At 41.2% G+C, this 20,031-nt stretch overlaps 1 protein-coding gene across 5 annotated transcripts in view; it reads right to left on the minus strand.

The window, feature by feature from the left end:
* Positions 1-20,031, minus strand: part of CRIM1 (cysteine rich transmembrane BMP regulator 1) — a 195,242-nt gene that overhangs the window by 93,146 nt on the left and 82,065 nt on the right. For 3 of the 5 annotated variants that reach the window (XM_003817664.7, XM_008970907.5, XM_034952923.3), the window contains 2 exons: positions 16,440-16,682; positions 15,208-15,328 (listed from right to left, as the gene is read on the minus strand). In XM_003817664.7, coding sequence (XP_003817712.3) covers positions 15,208-15,328; positions 16,440-16,682 — 364 coding nt within the window. The remainder of the gene's footprint in view (positions 1-15,207; positions 15,329-16,439; positions 16,683-20,031) is intronic. The other 2 variants (XM_034952924.3, XM_034952925.3) reach the window with 1 other exon arrangement.

Raw genomic sequence — 20,031 nt, forward strand, 5'->3', positions numbered from 1 at the left:
TAAAACACAGTGCTATTCTATAAAAAGTAGCTGCAACTTTAATTAAATTTGATGTACTATCTTTCTACTGATTAAATTTCTTACTCTTTCCAGGAATGTGTAAGTTTTTAATTTTTTTAAAGGCTGCAAATAAAATATCCAAAAAGAAACAGGTTTCCTATCTGAGGGTCCAACCCTTCTTATGGAAAACAGCACTCCTCCCTATGAAAGTTCCTTAGGCTCACAGTTTTCCTCGTGCCTCACCGTAAGAGATTTACTACTATCTGTGTATGAATAACTAACCCTCCTTCACCCTTTCTCCCCTGTCCCAAGCTTATTCCTGCGTGATTTCCTGGCATTTCCACCCCCTAACACTGACAAATGTGCTGTAGCCACAGCAAGTGCAGCCCTGCTCTGGGGATCACACTCTCCCCCCGCAGCCATCCCTCCCCTGTGTACAGTGAGCAGAAACTGTACCTTCTTCAACACTTTCCCTTTGAAGACCACCAGAAAATCACTCTGCCTTTCGTTGTTGTGGTTTTACGCTTTGTTTTTTTCTGGGCGGAGGAATCAAAGGACATGCTCACATGTAGGGAAGGTATAAGTTAAAGACAATTAGGTTTGGGTTCAGTGTATACTGTTCAGGTGATGGGTGCCCCAAAATCTCACAAATCACGGCTAAAGAACTTACTCATGTAACCACATACCACCTGTTTCCCAAAAACCTATGGAAATAAAAAATTTATAAAATAAATAAAAATAAAATAAAATATTCCTTTGCCTTCCTACTATTGGTAATAATAATAAAGCAGTCATTAAGCTTTTCTCTTCCTAGCTTCCTCCTCGAGGCTGGCATGTGGCTCCGGAAGCTTATCTTAAGGTGCTAAGTTGAAAGGAAAGTGGTATAAGCTGCAGGAGAACAGAAGTTGTAAGTCTACGTGGTTCCTATAAGAATTTAACAATTATCTTCTAGGACTCTGCCCCACAGAAAGTAGGTGTGGTGGGGAGAAAACAACGGCATCTTTCACAAATTACTACCTTGATGTGAGTGGCTAAAAAAAAAAAATCAGGGTTAGTTTTGAAGGGACTCAACCCCAGCGGTGGGTGGTGGGGGGGGTGGAGACAGACACAGCAGAAACACAGCTGAAAGTAATCGCAGGGTCCGTGCCCCTGTTGAAATGTTACAGCTGGGATCTGGCAGAAATCCTGGGCCACTCAGTCCAGCTCAACAATCCGATATCACATATCGAGAGCTGGCCAAGTCCCAGGAACGGAAGGCTCCCTGCCTTCACTTCCGTTGGTCTAGGGGAAGACAATGGCATCTGCTTTCATGGCTGGTAGGATGGCTTTAGAGAGTAAGACAGGATGGGAGTGAGAGCTGCATGAAGGACTAGTTTGGAAAAGTAGGAAGGGAAATTGGCACATCACGCTGTGGAAAGGAGAACTGGGCTGGGAAGTGGAGAATAAGTTTTAGTTTAGCAACATAGGTTATTCCCACTTCAGAGTGGAATTTCCAACTGCCTCAGAAAATAGATGCTTTGGAACAATGAATCAGCTTGTTTATGAACACGTAATGATTTTGTAGCTGTTTACCGAGTGTGTACATGCAGCAGGTACTAAGCTGGATTGCGGCTGGGGATACACAGGGTTCTGGCCCAAAGTTTAGGGAATTTAGTTTAGGGAAGCTTTTATATATAACCACAAATGAGAACACAATGGGAGGGTGACTATTAAATCTTCTCCCCAGAGCACACAAAGAACAAACACCAACGATGTCTGGACTAACCTTCTACTTGAAAATCTGAGCAAAGCCTCCAGTGCCTGGCTGCTAACACTCCTTCAGGCCGCCAGAGCCATCTGGGGCCTGAGCTAGTGCTGAAACAGATGACTTTAAGCATGCATCCACTTGGATTCCTTTGGGCAGTCAATTCCCTGCCTCTCATCCTTGTCATCAGTGCAAAGTGAAAGACCGTATTGTCTCTCATCCTCCAAGGAATGCACATCCCCAGAGAGCACTGCTCTGGGACTCATCCCTTCCAACTGACTCCCCTGCTTCCTCCAAACTTTCCTCTGCAGACAAACTCCCCCATCCTCCGAACTTATCACACAATGCACCACTCAAATTTGTTTCTAACATTTACCTGGCTCTCCCCTAAAGATTCTATTTCCTTATAGCCATCTCCAGTGAGACTGAGAATCCCCACATCCTACTCACTTATTCACCTGGGATGGAAGGGAGGTCAGCATTCTCCAAGTTGACCACTGGCTACTTCCACATGGTTGCTTTCCTCTCTCATGCAAACCTTCCCTTCCGGTGACTCTGTCTCCTATCCAACGCTTTAGTGGGCAGAGGTTTGGGGAATGCACTTTGACAACAACACAGTCTTAGGTTCAAGTTCTGGCCACTTAGGAACTATGTGACCTTGAATAAGTTAAGTAATCTCTCTAAGCCTCAATTGTAGCCTATGTACAGTGGGGATGATTAAAGTACCCACATATCATATGACTGCTATGTGGATTAAATGAACTGATGAAAAGCACCCAGGATAGTGCCTGGAACACAGAAGCACACAACACCTGTTAGCTGTTTTATATTATTATAATCTGAGAGGCTTGAGAGTCTATGTGGACAAAGTATTTTCAACACTCTGGCCTCACTTGATCTTTTGGAATCCAGTGACCCTTGCTGCCCCCTCTACTTCGGTGACTCAGTCCTGCAGCCACAGCTCTCTGAACTCTCTGGTCACACATCCTATCTGCTGATGACAATGGTCCATCCTTCCAGTTCTCCCTGGCCCATGCTCTACCACACTGACACTTCAAAGTCACTGAGACATCTACTCCCCAGATCGTTTCCTTTTCTCTGCGGCCTGAACCTCCTCCTGACTGTACCTCTTTAACAACGGAGCCCAAAACCCACGGTGTTTCACTTGAACCACCATCTTCCTAACGCCTTTACCTTTCCTGCCTCTTTATCCTCCTTCTGTATCTGTCTCCCAAACCCAACTTATTTAATCCCAGAGATGGCAAACCTGAATGTCTATAGGAGTCAGGCAGGAATCCTAAAAGAGTAGAGGGGGACTGTAGACACCTCAAGAAGGTCTGTGACCTCTAACAGGGCATCACTACTCATTCCATGCCAAAGGGTAAACTCAATGAGGGCATACCTTCCATGTACTCGAGAGAAGCCAGATTTTTACGTGAAGTATGCCAGTTTTTAAATATCAGTGACTAATTTAAAAATAGAAAAAAAGGGGCACATTAAAGAAAACATGTCTTGGGGTAAAATTCAGCCCCAAGAACTACTAACTGCAAACTGTGATTCAACCCTTTGACTTCCTCTGTGCTGATACTCAAGCTGTTAAGAGCAGCTAGAGAAAAGTCAGAGCTACTCTGCATCTTCTACCCTGAAGCCCCCCATCATGCCTCACAGACCTCGGTTCATTCCTGACCATCACTTCTTCCATGATGCCTTCTCTAACTAGCAGCACAAAGATAAACAGCTGATGCTGTATGTGTGTGTGTGTGTGTTTGTGTGTGGTGGTGGTGAGGGGTGTGAGTGGCAGTTTGTGAAATGACCATCAAATGTGGGGGAGTGGGCACAGAGGGAAGGCATTCCAGATAGAGGAAAGAACACACTAAATTTACAAAGGCAAGAAAGAATACAGTATGTTTAGTTTAAACTAATAGGTTAGCCCACCAGAAGTACATTATGTACTGAGAGGAGGACTGGGGTTATTATGGGGGTACTGGCAGGAGTCATGGCCAGAGAGGGAGGGCAGGGCTGAGTAATAAGGGGCCTTGCCTACCATACTAAGAAGCATCTTCACTTGTAAGAAACAGGAAAGTAACAAAACATCTTAAACAAGTAATGCAGTCTTGCAATGGAGTGGTTATCTCAAGAAAACCCAATATTGTCATGAATTCCCTTTTTCTTGAATCATAAAGGTAGGTGGGATTAGTGTTAATGTTTTAAGCTGCAAGACACATTACAAATCGAAAAATCAACAACAGCCTAGAATGCCCTTCTCTCTTTCTCCATCTGGTGAACTCTGACTCATTCTTAAAGACTCAGTTCAAAAGTCAAATCTGACTGTTCTCCAAATAGGAATTAGCATGTCTTTGCTTTGCTAACTTTGTGTTTTTTGCACACTTCTACTTCCAAAGCACACAACGCTTTAAACTACAATGACTTATACATATTTGCCTTCCCTTTCTAATATATGCTCTTAGACATCAGCGACTATATTTTATTCCTGCTGGGCAGCCCAATGCTTGGCACATGACAAATGCTCAAAATATTTGCTCCCTGAACAATCCAAGAACACTATGGGGTTTTGATGCTAGGACTTTTGCTGCAGACTAATTGTCTATCTAATTTAGTTAAAAGCATTCATTACTTACCCGTGCTAGGTACTGATGAGAATGAAATATATAGGGTGGGTCCTTGCCCTCAAAGAATCCACAATCTAATGTCTTAGGAATTATCATTAAAACTCTTCATGATCTAGCTATGGAAATCAAAGTCCCTGATCATATTATCATAAGAGCCATGACATATAACTTCCTTTCTTTTCAATCAAAAGCGAAGTCAGGAAAGAATAATTTACAAAGCACTTGCTGTATAATACATTCACAACAGACTGACCAAGGCCAAGAGAAACCAGCTGTCTCTACCTCCTGGGTTCTAATTAGCAATTAAATGTCTACCAAATATAACCCTGAATTATCTGCAAACTGTTGCAACTACAATGATGGGGAACCCAATAAGCCATATCCAATGTAAAGGTGTAAATGAAGAGTAAAATATATTCCGTGATTTGGGTTGCTTTTGGTATTTTTCATTACAGGTAGGGCTTTTACATTTTAGACTTGCTTATTAGCTATGCAAGTAATTTCACAAAGCATTTTTGCAGAGCTGTTCTGTTTGCATGTGCCATGATGATGACAAAGCAAATGAGGGTATGGAGAGACCTCTGAGTTTCAATATTATCATGCTGTGGATTCCGCTTTCAACTTTACTGAAAGGCTTATGGAATTCAGTTAAGTTACCTTCTCTCAGTCCGACTCAGAGGGCCACATATACAGTGTCTGGTGATATCCATGACCACTCGGATTAAACTGGAAGCCACTGACTGAGAGCCTTGCTTGTTTTCGGGACTAAGACAAATACAAAATAAGGCTAGACACTAGGTCAAATTTAAGGTGAGATACAAAAAGCCTAAGGCCCTAGTACAGGAAACACAGCACGCACGCATCTGAAGAGAATTATTGACAAATCAAACACTCTACTAGGGAGATAGTTCATTTCCAATGGGCAAGGGCTTTACTTCTAGGAAAGCATATTTTCTTCAATCTGGGGATAGGTCCAATAATAACATGGAATTCCTACAATTATTTTGTTTTAAAAACATCAGAGTTTAATATAGACTCTGGCTTTTTTAGTCATGAGTTGACTCGCTCTTTTGGGCCAAAAATTACTGTGACAGAGGGCAACAGAATAGATGTTCTTTTCTTAGTTGAGAAAGATGAGCTTCAAATACACTTCCAAATTTTTTTCTGCATGTGTTTAAAAACAGAGAGAATGCTACCATAATAGCATGTCAAGAGTCAGGAATGTTTTAAATCTGTGCTGTGCTAATGCATATTTTACTTATTATATAACTTAATTTTATTTACTCCCAAAAAGCAGCTGGAGAAATTATTCAAATTAAAGGGAACAACAACAACAAAAATGAACTGAATTATGGAAATTTGTCTACTAACAGATCAATCGTAAAAAAAAAAAAACCCCAACTGTTAAGTGCCATCTTCTCTGAGACACTATCTTAGAACAGATGGACATGATAATCAATTACAACACTCTTAATTAGATAAAGTCCCTTTGAAAATGCATAAGCAGGGATAGTTAAAACTGGTTAGCTTGAGTAGGCATGATATAAGCAACTTAATTGCCTAGCACAATGGTAAAAGCACATAGATCTACAGGAAATATTATTTGATGGCCTAAAAAACTTAACACTGTCTCCAAGAAGAAAAAAAGAAGTGCTTTCTGAGCTCTGAACATGACCCTGACAGTTCCAAGCCACCCTCAGGAAGTTTCTGGCTTTGACATATTTGTCAGGATGGGTTGATGCGCCCTGTGTTGACAGCCTCTGACTCTTGCGTGATCCTCCCACCTCCCAACACCCTTCTAAAGGCTTCAAACCGCAGAGTTATGGGCTGTAGCTCTGGAGATAAGAGTTGACAAACTTTGGAAAGCTCTACCACGGAAGGATAAGCATTTGAGCACACAGAGCACTAAAGGATTCTTGATCCTGCTGCTCGTTCCATTTCTCGGAAGTAGACAGATGTTCCAGAACAGAGGAATAAGAAAATCCCTCCTGTCCTACTGAGTTTTCAGGAGGGAAGGGAGGGATAAGAAAAAATTGTCATCTGCTGTTCCATATGTATATGTGCTTTTTGAGGTCCTTGATTTCTCAGTTTGGATTTAAAGCTGGCATATTACTGTATGGTTTTCCTTAAATTTGGTTTTCATTGTTTGGTAGAAAGACTGTCTATTAATTGATTCTTCCCTTGAGGGCAGATGACTGTGTGTGTGTGTGCATGTTGTGTGTTTCCTTCTTATTACCTTCCAAAACTTGGGAGCCTTTTTGAAACTGGCATTGGTCATATCTGTAAGATGTTAAGACTCTTTAAAGCATGTGCCACATTTTATTCACCACTATACCCCACACCAAGCCCAGTGTTCTGCCTTCCATGAGGTCCTCGATGAGTATGTAATTATTTAACTGTTTTAACCGATTGGAGCATTTTAAAATCTGTACCTTGTTTTCACTCACTGTAGCTATGTGGTTAGATTAATTGGATTTAACTCAAGTGCTTCTGAAGGGAAGGGATAACCTGCCAAAGATTCCATTCAGCTGGCCTCATCCAGTATGAGTCAATTTCAGGCTGTGAATTCTGGAACCCCAGAAAACTTCTTCTAAACATCTCTATCTATTCACAAGAAACAGTGTGCTAGCAATCTGCTAAGATTCTATTATCATAATGCAAGACAGCACCAACAAAATGAATTTTCTCGAGAGCACAATTTCAAATTGAAGCAGCTTGGTGCAAATATTTAGATGTTATAGTGAAAGCAAACGACATTGATGACCTTCACTCTGGTCATGGGCTGTATATTTGACACATTTTTCAGACACAATGGGACTACCACCCTTCCTTTTATCTTATTTCCTTTCCTGGAGTTACAGAGTTTGGAGCTGTGATGATAGGACAGGGTATGAGTGGGAAATTGCCTTCTAAGGTCAATGTTTTATGGGAGAGAAATAAAACTGAGGTTCAAACAAGGAAAAAAGTCACTTTGAGTAGATCTTTTTTCATTTTAAGAGACAGAAAGAAATGGTCCAATCATAAAGTTAGGAAAAGAGAACCTAAAACTTGTCCATGAATATTATTCTGTGTGTGTATGCACGATTAAGTGTAAAATACAGAAAAGAACAATATGAATATGGAGCAGCTGAAGACAGAGAAGACACACACACAATCAGACCTCAGGGAAAGTGATGTGGCAACAGAAGGGGAGAAACAAGTGCAAATATGGGTCCAGGAGCCAGCAAGTAGCCATGTATGGGCTGATGCAGTTTCACACAGGTGAGCCTGTGTGGGCACCAGGAACCATACACACATGGCCCTCTCCAGCACATTTACCAAGGCAGGCTGACAGGCAGAGATATCGACATTCTATTAGAAAGCAGTTTAACAGAGTAAATCCTTATCTTGTGGAGTCAGCCTTTGGCCAGATATTCTCTGCTTCTGCTATGTAGGGACTATCTATTTATAGACGTAAAGAAAAAAAAAAGGTTAACTAGCAATAGTCAACTAACCACTGACCAAATACGTAATCTATTTTACTGAATTGTTACTCAGCTTTCACAATCCAACCAGTTCTGATTACCCTGGCTTAAATCGTTACTCTAGTAGTTTATTTCATTTTGCTGTTTCTAAGGGTTTTTTTTGTTTTGTTTTTTTAAGAAAGTTTAAAAAAAAAAACCCCATAATTCTTTTATAACTTCCCCTGGACTTTCTCCTTTTCTTATCCCTAGGCGAGCCATGTATCTCTCCCATTATTTTCTGAGCTCTGAAATTTCCTAAAATTTTTCTTTACCTTTGTTTCCCAGGAGTCTCTTGTCGCTAGTGGCTTGGGTTCCTTCCCTTCTAAAGGCTTTTGGAAAGTCAAAGAATTTAGAGGTAGAAGTTACTTTTGAGACAATCAAATCCTTCCTCCCCTCCTTTCTTCGATTGGAAAACAGAGCCAGACAATGTGAGAGCCTCACCCAAACTCATGCAGAAGTGGGCCTGGATTCTAGCTTTGGACACATGATTCGTGCCCTTTCTGAATAGCACCAGGTGATGTGCAGAGGAGTATTCTTTAGCTACAGAATGGTTTACTCACAGGTATGTGTCTGCTTACAGACAATAACAAAGTGCATGACACAGAATGTTAGGGCTCCTGAGAGGCAGGACTGGAGAGGGCCTGGTGGTGAGTGAGCCCAGGGCCACAAGGGACAGTGCAGCTCAGTGGTAAGTGCCACACAGACCTGTTCTGCTGATGCGCACCGGCTAGGACCCTTCCAGCTCCACAATGCTCCCTCTATGAAACAGGAGAGTGATACAGCCTGCCTCCTGTGTTGAGCTCTGTGATTCTGGCTTGTCAATATTTCTAGTGAAATTGTACTTAGAATTTCATGTGTCCAACATATTCTATTACATTTTTTCGTGACAACAGAAGTCACATATTAGTCAACATATTAGCTAACAGATAATCTAACATTTTTAATTACCTTGAAGCTAAGGAAAAAAAAAAACAAGTAAAAAAAATAGTTCTGAAGATTGATTTAAAAATAAAATAGGATTTTTGGTCTAGTGTCTCAGAACACAAGAGATACACGTGTTCCAGATATAGGTTCTGGAAGAGTATCAGGCCCTTGGTCAGAGAGAGGCAGGAGCCAGGAGGGAGCTTGGGAATCTGGCTTTCTGAAATGCACACAACCCAGAAGAAACTCTATTTTAAGTTTTTGAACATTATAAACAATGACTTAATTTATTTCTACCTTAAAATAGCTGGATTGGACTTTTCTCAATAACTTTTAAGAACAGCATATTTATAAAACAAATTGATAACAGAACTTTTAGAACAAAAAGTTTGGGACAAATTTCATAAAAATAAATTTAAAATAGGTGACTTGTCAATAATATGGTAAGTTCATTCATCTTAATAAAAAGGTACAAAGTTACTTATCAAAAGGCGTAGGGTATTTAAAAAACTCGTGACTTACAGTGAAAGTGAGTAAGGTGGAGGTATTACTGTCTAGATTTTTAACTAGTTAATGTCTACCCTGTAAGCCTGTATCTGAAACACTGGTGAAAAATTACGGAGGCAAAGTGAAGAGTCTGTAAAATTAGGTCCAAATACTGGAGACAGCAAGGAGTGGGAAGTGCAGAGAAAACACTGTGGTCTTAGAACTCTCTATCTTCTTGAGAAATAGCCCAGTTGGGCTGAGGTCTGGGCTGGTGGACACCAGGAGAACATGGACTCTCAGATGTATAGCCCAGGCTGGATCCATCCTTCAAATGCATCTGCCTCTGGTGAATCCATTTCTCTCAGGTAAGCTCAACCATTACAGAGGAGAATCTCTATTCAACATCTTTGCAAGCTTTGTTTTGTTTTAAAAATGGACCCGGTTTTATCAGGCAGATTTTTTGGTATCCCAAAGTAGCATTCCCTTTTGTATGATGGGAGAAAACCGAGTTTAACCTAGGTGGTCACAGCACTCTTCAAGAAGCGGAACGTTAAAAACAATGGTTGGCTAAATGATATTAAAGCTGAAGCTGTGGCTCAGAGGCTCTTAAATCACGTGTTTGCTCCTGGGTGGACTGCCAAATGGCAAGTGAAGAAAGAAGCAGAAAAAGAGCTGCTGGGGACACAGGGGGCTTAACTATAATGCTGCCCGAATTTCACCTGAAGACCCAGAGTTCCAGGGCCAGAAGGGCATGAGTTTTTGGAAAAGAGTCATGTTTCTGAAACACACCACCAAATTCCTGCAATCAGAAAATGAAAACTAAAGGGCATCTATCTTGGTTAAATGTAGATTAGGGTGGATTAAAAATGGCCACAAATTCTTTGTGGCTTATCTCATCAAGAAGTGGAACCTACTTTCCAACCCTTTGAATGAGGGCTTGTCCTGGGACTTCCTTTGACCAACAGAACATGGCAGAAGTGTTTCTGTAACTTCCAACTCTTGGTCTCCAAAGGCTTTGCAACTTCCTCTCCTGCTTCTGACATGATGTAGGGAGAGGGGTCTTTCCAGCCATCCCAGCTGAGTTTCCAAACATGGGAGGGACATCCAGTCCCAGTCAACCTGCCAGCTGGCTACAGAAGAACTGCTCAGTCAACACACAGAATCAGGACAAAGAATAAATCTGTGTCATTTTCAGCTACTTCTTTTGGGGCGGTTGTTACACAGCAGTGAATAACTGAAACACGTATGTGGTATGCAGATAGAAATGTGTTGGTGAGATATAAATTCATATTCCCCGATATATTTCTTGGACTTAAAGACAACAAAACATTGTTATCAAAAAAGCTCCAGTGGAAAGAGCACAGGGTTTTCAATAAAAAAAAAATTTAAAAACCTGGGTTGAAGCCTTGAACCTGCTCTGTCTCTTGTATCAAGGAAAATTTGTGATTTTCTGCAAGTCTCTTATTATCTCAATCTCCATTCTCATACCTATAAATTCCTCATAGAATTAAAGTGATGGTAAGATATGAATAGGGAAAATGCTTTATAAACAGCAAGGCACTTTACACATTTAAGCTGTGACTGCTATTGTTATCTATATGTCACTTAAAGACTATCTTGGTTTTTTTCTTCCCTGCAAAGAAATAATTTGCATTAATGTATCTGTCTTTTAAGTTTCTGCTGTAAATTCTCTTATGCACAGCAGCATCTGTACGTGCACACACATGCAGACACTCACAAAGGGACTTTCAAGGACCACAAGGTGTCCTAAACCTTACAGACAGTCCCATTTTCCCTTTTTGTCACTGTGTAGTGTTTAGGCCCAGTATAAGTCCCAGAGCCACTAATTCTTATCCCTCTCCACCCTCTCCTGAAAGGTAGAATGCACTGCCATATAACTCATATCATGTCTTCATGCCAACAGAAAAAAAAAGGATAAAAAGAAACGGTGGGATGCCTGGAAATCTACGCCAAGTTGAGGGAAGGAAGAATTAAATAATGGTTAAAAATTAATTACATCACACACAAGAATGATGTTTAAACCGGATGAAGTTCAAGAGAAAAGACACAAAAGAAGTGAAAATGAAAGGCCATTAAACAAGACAGAAAGTCAGCAAGGAAATAAGGAAGAGCCTATACTCACAAAGGCCACAGGTAGAAGGGAAAACCAGTATTTGTCAGGGATAGAAGTGGAAAGTGAAACCCATGTACAGTAAGAACATCCGGAGAATAGTGTCTGTCACTCTTAAGAACTCAATTCATGTTTGATGAATAGATGAATGAATCAACTGAAAACATACAATTCAAGAGAAAACTAACAAATCAAGCTCACACAGAAATGGGGCAGTTAAGGGCCCGAATGGGTGAAATAGTCTCATAGGGAAGGGCAATTCCATTTGGATGGGAATGAAGGAGGGAGGAATGTGTTCTTCAAGATAGGGGAGAAAAGTCCACAAACCCACTTTCCAGCCCATGAAAGTGCAATAAATTCTTATAAAAAGGGAGTTGTTACTTTCACTGAAGGTAATTCTTTACAGCTAAAGTTTCAGATATTTTACCTTATTATGTCCTAAAATGTAAATAGCTTTCTCCCCTGATTTCTCCACATAATCAGCTTTGCTCTCAAATGGCTCTGATTTCTTAACAATGCTCTTATAGGTATGCTGGTAAAAGTCAAATAATCATAATAGGATCTTATATGTTCTATAATGTTCTTCTTTATGCCTAAATATGCTCTTAAAGAGTGGACATTTGACATGGCTCACACACAAGAATAAAGTTACGTAGTTTTTCTCTTAAAATACTACCATTATTATTACATGTTAGGCTTTTTTTTCCCATTTGCACGTGATTATTTGGGTTGTTATTCTCTAATCAATGTACAACCTATCATCCCATTACCCTCCTTAATAAGCAGGAATCCACTGAATATGCTAAACTAGGCTGAATGGGTCTAAGCCACAGCTTGAGTATATTCTGCATTTACCGACTCATTCAGCACTAATGCATACAGAGGAAAAGAAAAGATGACACAATTCCTGACCTTTAGGAACATCGTATAGCTGATAAGACAAGACTTCACGCATTCAACAATTCAATAACAATGTATGAAAGTCGATAATTAATTGACAGCATAGGAAAGGATATGTGGGAAGTTTCTAGGCAGTGGGACGTGTTGGTTGAAGCATGAAGACCACGTGGATAGAGGAGAAATTAATTAGAGTCCTGCTGGATGAGCAATATGAAAAGAGATGGAATGGAGAGAGAAAGGCAGCCCATGCTGTGAGAGATGACTGCTGTGCTTGGAATGGAGGGTTTCTACAGGATTGAGGAGTACCGCACCATAAAGATGGGGACTGGGGGAAAAGTGCAAGGATTTGAAAATGAGACAGGGAGTAGTATTACAACCCAATGGCAGGAAGGTAACTAGAAACTAAAAATATTCATTCTTTTTCTTTTCTTCAACATATAAATCATCTTGGCTAAGAGAGGGCCTGTTTGTTCATCCATTTATTCACCAACAGATGTGGGCTGACACATTATATTTAGGTACAAGAGGCTACAAAATACTCCCTTTCCTTGACAATCACACAGGACAGGAGAGACAGACCAAAAAACATCAGTATGTTCAATGTGTTATGAAAAGTGCTATGATAAAAAGATACACAGGGGATGGATGACAAGGGAGCAGAGAGGGACACTTAAGTCATCTTCAGGGGCCGAAGAGTGACAACACTTCAAAGAGCAGGAAATGCAGTCTTGAAGGAGAGGTAGAAGCTGCCTATATGTATGCAGAAGGGAGTCCGGGAAGAGGTAGTGGCAACTGCAAAGGCACAGGGCTCGTGAGAGAGCTGGAGGAGGAGACCCTGTTCAAAGCGAACAAATGAGCAGGGGATGAGTATGGGTCACTGATGATCTGACATACAGGAAACTAAAGAGCTGTGAGAACCTATCCCTTCTCTGCAAATAATTTACAGTGGGATGTTGAATGACTTCCTTCTCTATGTTTTCAATGTCTTCATTAGAGGCAAATTTAACTCTGGCCATTCTTCATTTTTGAATGCCGAAGTCAAAATTATGTCAATACAGTAATAATCATCTTCCAGTTTTATTTTCTAGACTCACAGAAGCTTGAGGATAAAATGGAAGGCATCTAGTTCAACCTCCTTTCCAACCTAATACAATTCTTGTAAGCATTCCGGGCAGGTGGCCATCCAGACGGAAAGAAATCTATCCAGCTCCAAGGAGCTCTGTCTGCCTCAGGCAGCAGCCAATTCACTACAGAACATCACTAGTTGTGGGAAAGTTTCTTCTTAAATTGAGACTAAATATACCTTCCTGTAGCTTCTACCCATTTCAACCCCCTAGAGTGACTGAAAAAACAGCTGACCGTGCCTCCTATGTGCAGATGGCACTATGTGACATTTATAATAGTGAACTGAGAATTGTCCATTTTCCTCACTAAAGGACTTCCTCGTTAACAACTGGCTTAGTTTTGATTAATTAGGTTACCCAATATAATGTACCACCTTCCTTTTCAGGAAGACCCTGAAGGGACACCTGCTACTGTTAGCGATGCTCCATTTATCTCCTTTACTGATTAGTAATACCTTATGTTTGCAAAATATTTCATCCCTTCCTAAGCATCTGCACATAAATTATCACATTCTAATGTCATAGGAAGGTTGCTGCACCAATGTATGTTATCTTCACAAAAATCTTTACATCTGTTTTATAATACAGTATAAAGGATATGTCTTAGAGAATCCTAGGTTTGACAGAACAAAGGCTAGGAGATGCCAAGGATTTAACTTATTTTATGAGAAGAAAGAAGGAAAAAGTAATTATCAGAACAAATTCTGGATGTTTCTTCAATTACGGACAGATAACTGATACTTACCTTACCTATGGACCACATATACTCCTATCTTATCCAACCATTTGCATAATCACAGGTACTCATGCAACAAACCTAGAAGCTAAATGCCTGGCACTGGGACTGAGGAAGAAGAGGTTGGAAATTGAGTTAAATAAGGCACAGTTTTAACTCATCTTATTAAATGTAGAACGAAAGCTGAAAAACATGAGATGACTTAGTCATAAAGATGGCTTGTTGACCTGCAAAAGATGGAAGGGAGGTCATGGCAGAGAAGAGGGGTGAGTAGTCGGGGGAAAACAGACTGTAAACCCTACATTTCCAAGAACAGTCTTCCCCAAAGCCAAGTACGAAGGAGGGACGGCTCTATGGTGGTGCTTTGTAGACTAAAAAGGACAGGACCCGGAGATCCTCATGTTCTAGAGAAAAACTAGTTCTAGGGGGCTAAGTGCATGCCCTGCTACTAGGGTTAAAATGACAGTGGCTCTTCCCCGCAGTCAAGCCAAAGAGAGATGTGTTTGTTATTCCAGAAAGCATTGTAAGAATTAAGACTCCTCTTGACCTCAGCAAGAAATGGGTCTGGGTAGATGTGTGATTCCAAACATCAAGGGTCCCTGTGGAGCAGTGCTGTGAAGCATGCAATGTTTCATCACATTGAACATGTTGTTTAAGCACCTACAAGATTCACTGCAGAGGATCAAATGATGTGTCTACTCTTGATAGACACCTCACTGCCTGCCTCCCTATCTATATACAGAGGGGCATATTTGCTTATATAGGTCCCAGCCCTCAAAAGTGTACAGGCACCCTTATAGAAAGAATCTATAAGGTTTAACGACTTAATCTGATGACACCTGGTTTTGATCTGAGGAAAGATATATATAAATACCAAGTAATGCAAACAGTTCAGTGATTTCTTCCAGAGAAACAGGAAAGGACTAGGTTTCTCATGGGAAAACAAACTGCATGCTCAAAATGTACCTTAGATGATGCTAACAAATGAGGAGAAAACTTGACAAACTAATGGCAAACTAACGGCAAACTAACCTTGTTGGCAAAGTACAGCAACCATCTGCAGTTAGTCTGACTTGAGTTTCATAGCTGTCCGGGGGACACGCGGTCTGCTGAACAGGAGGGCATTCCACAGTCCTGCAGTCCACGCCGAAAACTGAAAGGGGCAAACAGAGAGGCACCGTTTATTGTTATATTTACTTGCTTTTGGAGTCCCTAAATGAAATACTAGCTCTTGACAAATTTCCAAAGTCTCCTTGCTTCCACAAGCCCAGTCCTAGTGTCAACACGTTACTCCAGTTAATGCTATAGAACTGCAATATTCCCCAAATTTTCTGTGTAAGGGAAGAGGTGGGGATGAGATATTTAAAAGCTACAATGAAGACAGAGAAAGAATTAAACCAGCAGTGGTTACATGGATAGTGACAGTTAGCCAGAGGCATTTCTGATTGATAGAATAGTTCAAGAGATGGACAAAGGATCACTTTGCTTGGAGCGTTTATCTAGCAGTTAAAAAAAAAAAGAAGGAAAGAAAGAAAAATCCAAACAAAAAAACAACTGGCCGATGATTAGAAACTTGCAAAGAGGAAATCGCTATAACTCAGAAGTGTTCACAGACCACATCGGAAATGCTGCCACAAGAGCAAGGATGTAAGAAATAATATAAAGCAAGAAACAGCTGGGATACAACAGTACATCAAATGTTGGCAAAGAGGGTGAGTAAACAGTCAAAGATGACTTGGCACATGCTATAAAGTAAAGAGGGCAGATGAGGGGGAATTGGCAAAGAGAAAGATTGGGGCTGAGTGTTGCATTATGAAACTTCTGGTGTTTTGATGCATGTATTCATCTAAAAATAACTTTCTGTTTTACGTATGATGATTGTTTTTAAATGTAATAATTCAAAGTGGCAGATATAGCTGCAAATAAGGTCTCTGACCTTCTCTGGGGAAATGAAGCAGATTGCCATAGTACCATAAATTTTAACCCTACCTCCCCAGTCAAGCATACTTTGAAGGAAAAAAAGAAGAAAAGAGGAAAAGACACACTCGCTCTCCGAAGGCGCTTATGTACCAGTGGATGATCACTCTGGTTCTCTGACTAGAAGGCCAGAAGTCAAGCTGCCATTAGCCCAAAGTGGCAGATTCACAGGACACCGGTGAGAAGGCCCATCTTCGTGTGAAAGGAGAGGCCAGGGGTGGCTGAGGAGGGATCTGCTACCCTCTGATGCAAAGGAACAAGGCTGCTGAGACAGAGCTCGTGCATACCTGGTTTGCACTCATAGAGGTCACAGCACTCTCCCGGCTTCCCTGAGGCTTTTGACACTAGTATGTTCAGGTTTCCCGGCTGGCAGACTTTGCGCAGACAGCCTGCGGGGTTGCACACGCAGCGGCTGGGTAAGGGACAGCACTCCCCGGGAGGAGCATAACCCTCGATCAGAACAGAATCTTCAGGACAACGTGGAGAGAACTGGACTTCACAGCGGGCCTTGGAGCAATCTGGCTTCTCTTCTAAATGGGAGAGAAAGAATTTAGCTTATGCCCAGGGCAGTGTGGGGCACTTTCAACAGAAGAACAAACAGTCCTGATGATCTATTTAAGTAGCCAAAGAGGACGGTAGGGAAAGAAATTCAGTGTAAACCTTCAAACTTAGTTTAACTAACAATGAAAACCTCACCCAAGATCTGCCCATGACACCAAAATATGAGCCTGAAATTCCCTTCTTCTCCGTCTCCCTACCCACTTGTGTTAAACAATGAACATCTGGAGCAATGACCAAAATGAAGAAAGCTGAAGGGAAGATGCACCCATGGTGTGGAGAATCTGAAAACTGGACCCATTCCTTGACTAACTGAAAGATCTTTGAATTCAAAAGAGCTTTAAAGGCTGTTCTTTGAAAACAGTGTACCTTAAAACACAAACAAATCATGGCTACTTCAGAAACTGGAGACAATGTGTATGACAATCAACATGGAGGAACTCTACCTGCACACTCTGAGTTATCAATGGTATTCTATTAATAGTCTGTGACTTTATGATGTGGCAGCTTAGCAAGATGGATAATGAGCCAAATTCCCGTGTAATTTCCTGAAATGGCACCTGATGTGTTTCTATTTCTAGCAGAGCTCCATCAAACGCACCTTATTCCCCTCTCTCTAATATTATCTGCTGACCCATTGCTGTGCCTCAATTTTAGAGATGCGAAAAATAAAACAAGGTGGGTTTACTCAGATTTTACGATGGAGGAGCAAAGCCCTGGCTTCTGAAACCCCAGTCCACAGTTTAGCTTCTTGGGTTGAGTTTTAAGAGACCTATACGAACATAAGGCCCTTGAGGAAAAGATGGAAATAGACTAAAAGACATCATCCCAGCCCAGGACCTTCGGTGGGAGATGGGGAGTTCAGGAGACATTAGGTGAAACTGATGCCAGTTAGTACCAGGCAATGTTTCCGTAAGTGTTAATTGGTCTTCCTAAAGTAAAACCCAAACACAGAATTGCGTAGTAGGATAAGACCCAAAAGGTCACCTAGTTTAGTTTTCTCATTTTGTAGATAAAGAACGTCTGAGGCCCCAGAGCTTAAGTGACCTGGCTAAGGTCATTGGTAAACTTAAAGCAAGAATCCAGGTCTCCTCATTCCAGTCCACTCAGGTCTTGATATCATAGCAGTGGATCTCTTTTTAAAACCATGCCTGTTCCTCTAGTCATTTTCTACCTTGATTGCTGTATCTTTCCTCTTCCTTATCTATTTCTCGTCTACCTAAGACATAATATAGGAGACCCTTCATACTTATAGTTCTAGTAAATTCACTGAAACATTGACTGAGCACCTGTTGCTTCAGCAGCTTGGGATATGTCAGTAAAGAGGAAAGACACAGGTTCCTGCCCTCGTTAGTTGATATGGTCGTGGAGGATGACAGAACATAAGTAACAAACATTATGAAGAAGCAAATTATATAGTAGTAAAGGGTGATATGTGCTATGAGGGGAAAACAAGAACAGATTAAGAGGGAATTGGAATGCTTAGAAGAAGTGGGTAGCAGTTACAATGTGGTGAGAATGGATGGGCATGATTGAGAAGTTTATGGCTGAAGGAAGACTTGAAGGAGTGAGGGGACGAGTCATGGAGATACTTCGGAGAAGAGCATCCCAGCAGAAGGAACTGCTGACGCAAGCTTGTGTGTCCCAGGAAGAGTAAGAATGTCAGTGTGGCTGAGGCACAGCAAGTGAGAGGAGAAACAGGAGATGAGGTTGGATGAGCAGCAGGGGTACCTGGCGATTTAGAACCCCTTATGCCATTTTCAAGACTGTACCGTTCACTATGAGACAAATTAGAGCTTTGATTATGTAGAAAGAGGAAGAGAATAATTCAGAAAAACAGGTCCCTTCTTAGAAAGATAGGACTTTGGGAACCTGGGCAACAACAGGAAGGCACACAATATCTGGGGAGGAAGGAGACGTGGGAGGAGGTTGGAAAGGCACTTGGCAAGAAGGAATATGGAGGAAGACAAATACTAGCACTGTTTACCACAGCTGGGTACCGGGTGTGTTGGAGAATGAGATGAGATGGGTTGAGTCTTAATGCTGCCTTCCTTCTGCCACCTACCTTATGACTACACTTAATTTTCCTGTTGGATAGAATACCACTTCATGGCACCTGTGCCTCACTCAGGGGAAACATTCATTTGCAGGCCTCTACCCTCCCTGTGGCTATCACCCACATGCCAATATCCAACAAGCAGCTTAAAGCAGAATGGAAAATAAAACAGCCTCTGTCCTAAGAACAGACTTCATTAACACACATGCCATGTACTCATGTCACAATAACCCCAGAAGGTGAGTTATTATTTGCTCCATTTTACAGATGATGAAACTGAGATTCAGATTTATTTGCCCAAGGTCACACAGCTAGTAAATGGTGATGTGGTGATGTGAAACTTGGTCCATCCAGTTCCAGCTATGCTCCTCTGTAATAATATGACTCCTGTCTCAGGAATCACTACTGTGATCCTGAGAAATCAGCTGATTTCTCTGGGCACAGCTCCTTCCCTTTCAGAAATGTGGTTTTTGTTAAAGCTACCAGGTTAGCTACATCCCTGCTCCCTCTTACCAGTCTTATCTCAATGCGTGTCTCATGGGAGCTACAGCCTATATGCCACATGTGCTTGGGTCAAACAGGAGTCTCAGAGAATCCATCTAGCCCACTTTCATAGTATAACCCCCCAAGGAACTGCCGTGAGAAGAGAACATGATTAACTAATAAGGAATTCCACTCTCAGAGCCCCATCAGTATGGAGGAGAATAAATCAAAGAGGTGAGGAGGAGAAGGCGAATCTTGAATGTATGCAGATTAAGTTGGAGTTTGTAAAGTGCATTTGGTAGACTGCTTATCTGGCAAACACATTGTTTTATAATTAAGAAAAGCTTTGTGACTTTGATTGCAATAGCACTTAATTCCTACTCTTGTTAATTTGCTGTCATTAATATATTCTTATCATATTCTATTACATTTTTATTTTACAAAATATTTGGTATGTAATAATCAGAATTTTCAAACATATGCTTCAATTAAACATTTCCATTAAAACCCAACATATTAGATCTTGCTGGTTATCCCACTCTTTTTTTTTTTTTTTTGAGATGGAGTCTTGCTCTGTCACCAGGCTGGAGTACAGTGGCACAATCTCAGCTCACTGCAACCTCCACACCTCCTGGGTTCAAGCAATTTTTCTGTCTCAGCCTCCTGAGTAGCTGGGACTATGGGTGCGTGCCACCACGTCCAGCTAATTTTTGTATTTTTAGTAGAAATGGGGTTTCACCATGTTGGCCGGGCTGGTCTCGATCTCCTGATGTTGTGATCCA

The sequence above is a fragment of the Pan paniscus genome, chromosome 12 (genome assembly GCF_029289425.2).
Source record: "Pan paniscus chromosome 12, NHGRI_mPanPan1-v2.0_pri, whole genome shotgun sequence".
Lineage (NCBI taxonomy): Eukaryota > Metazoa > Chordata > Mammalia > Primates > Hominidae > Pan > Pan paniscus.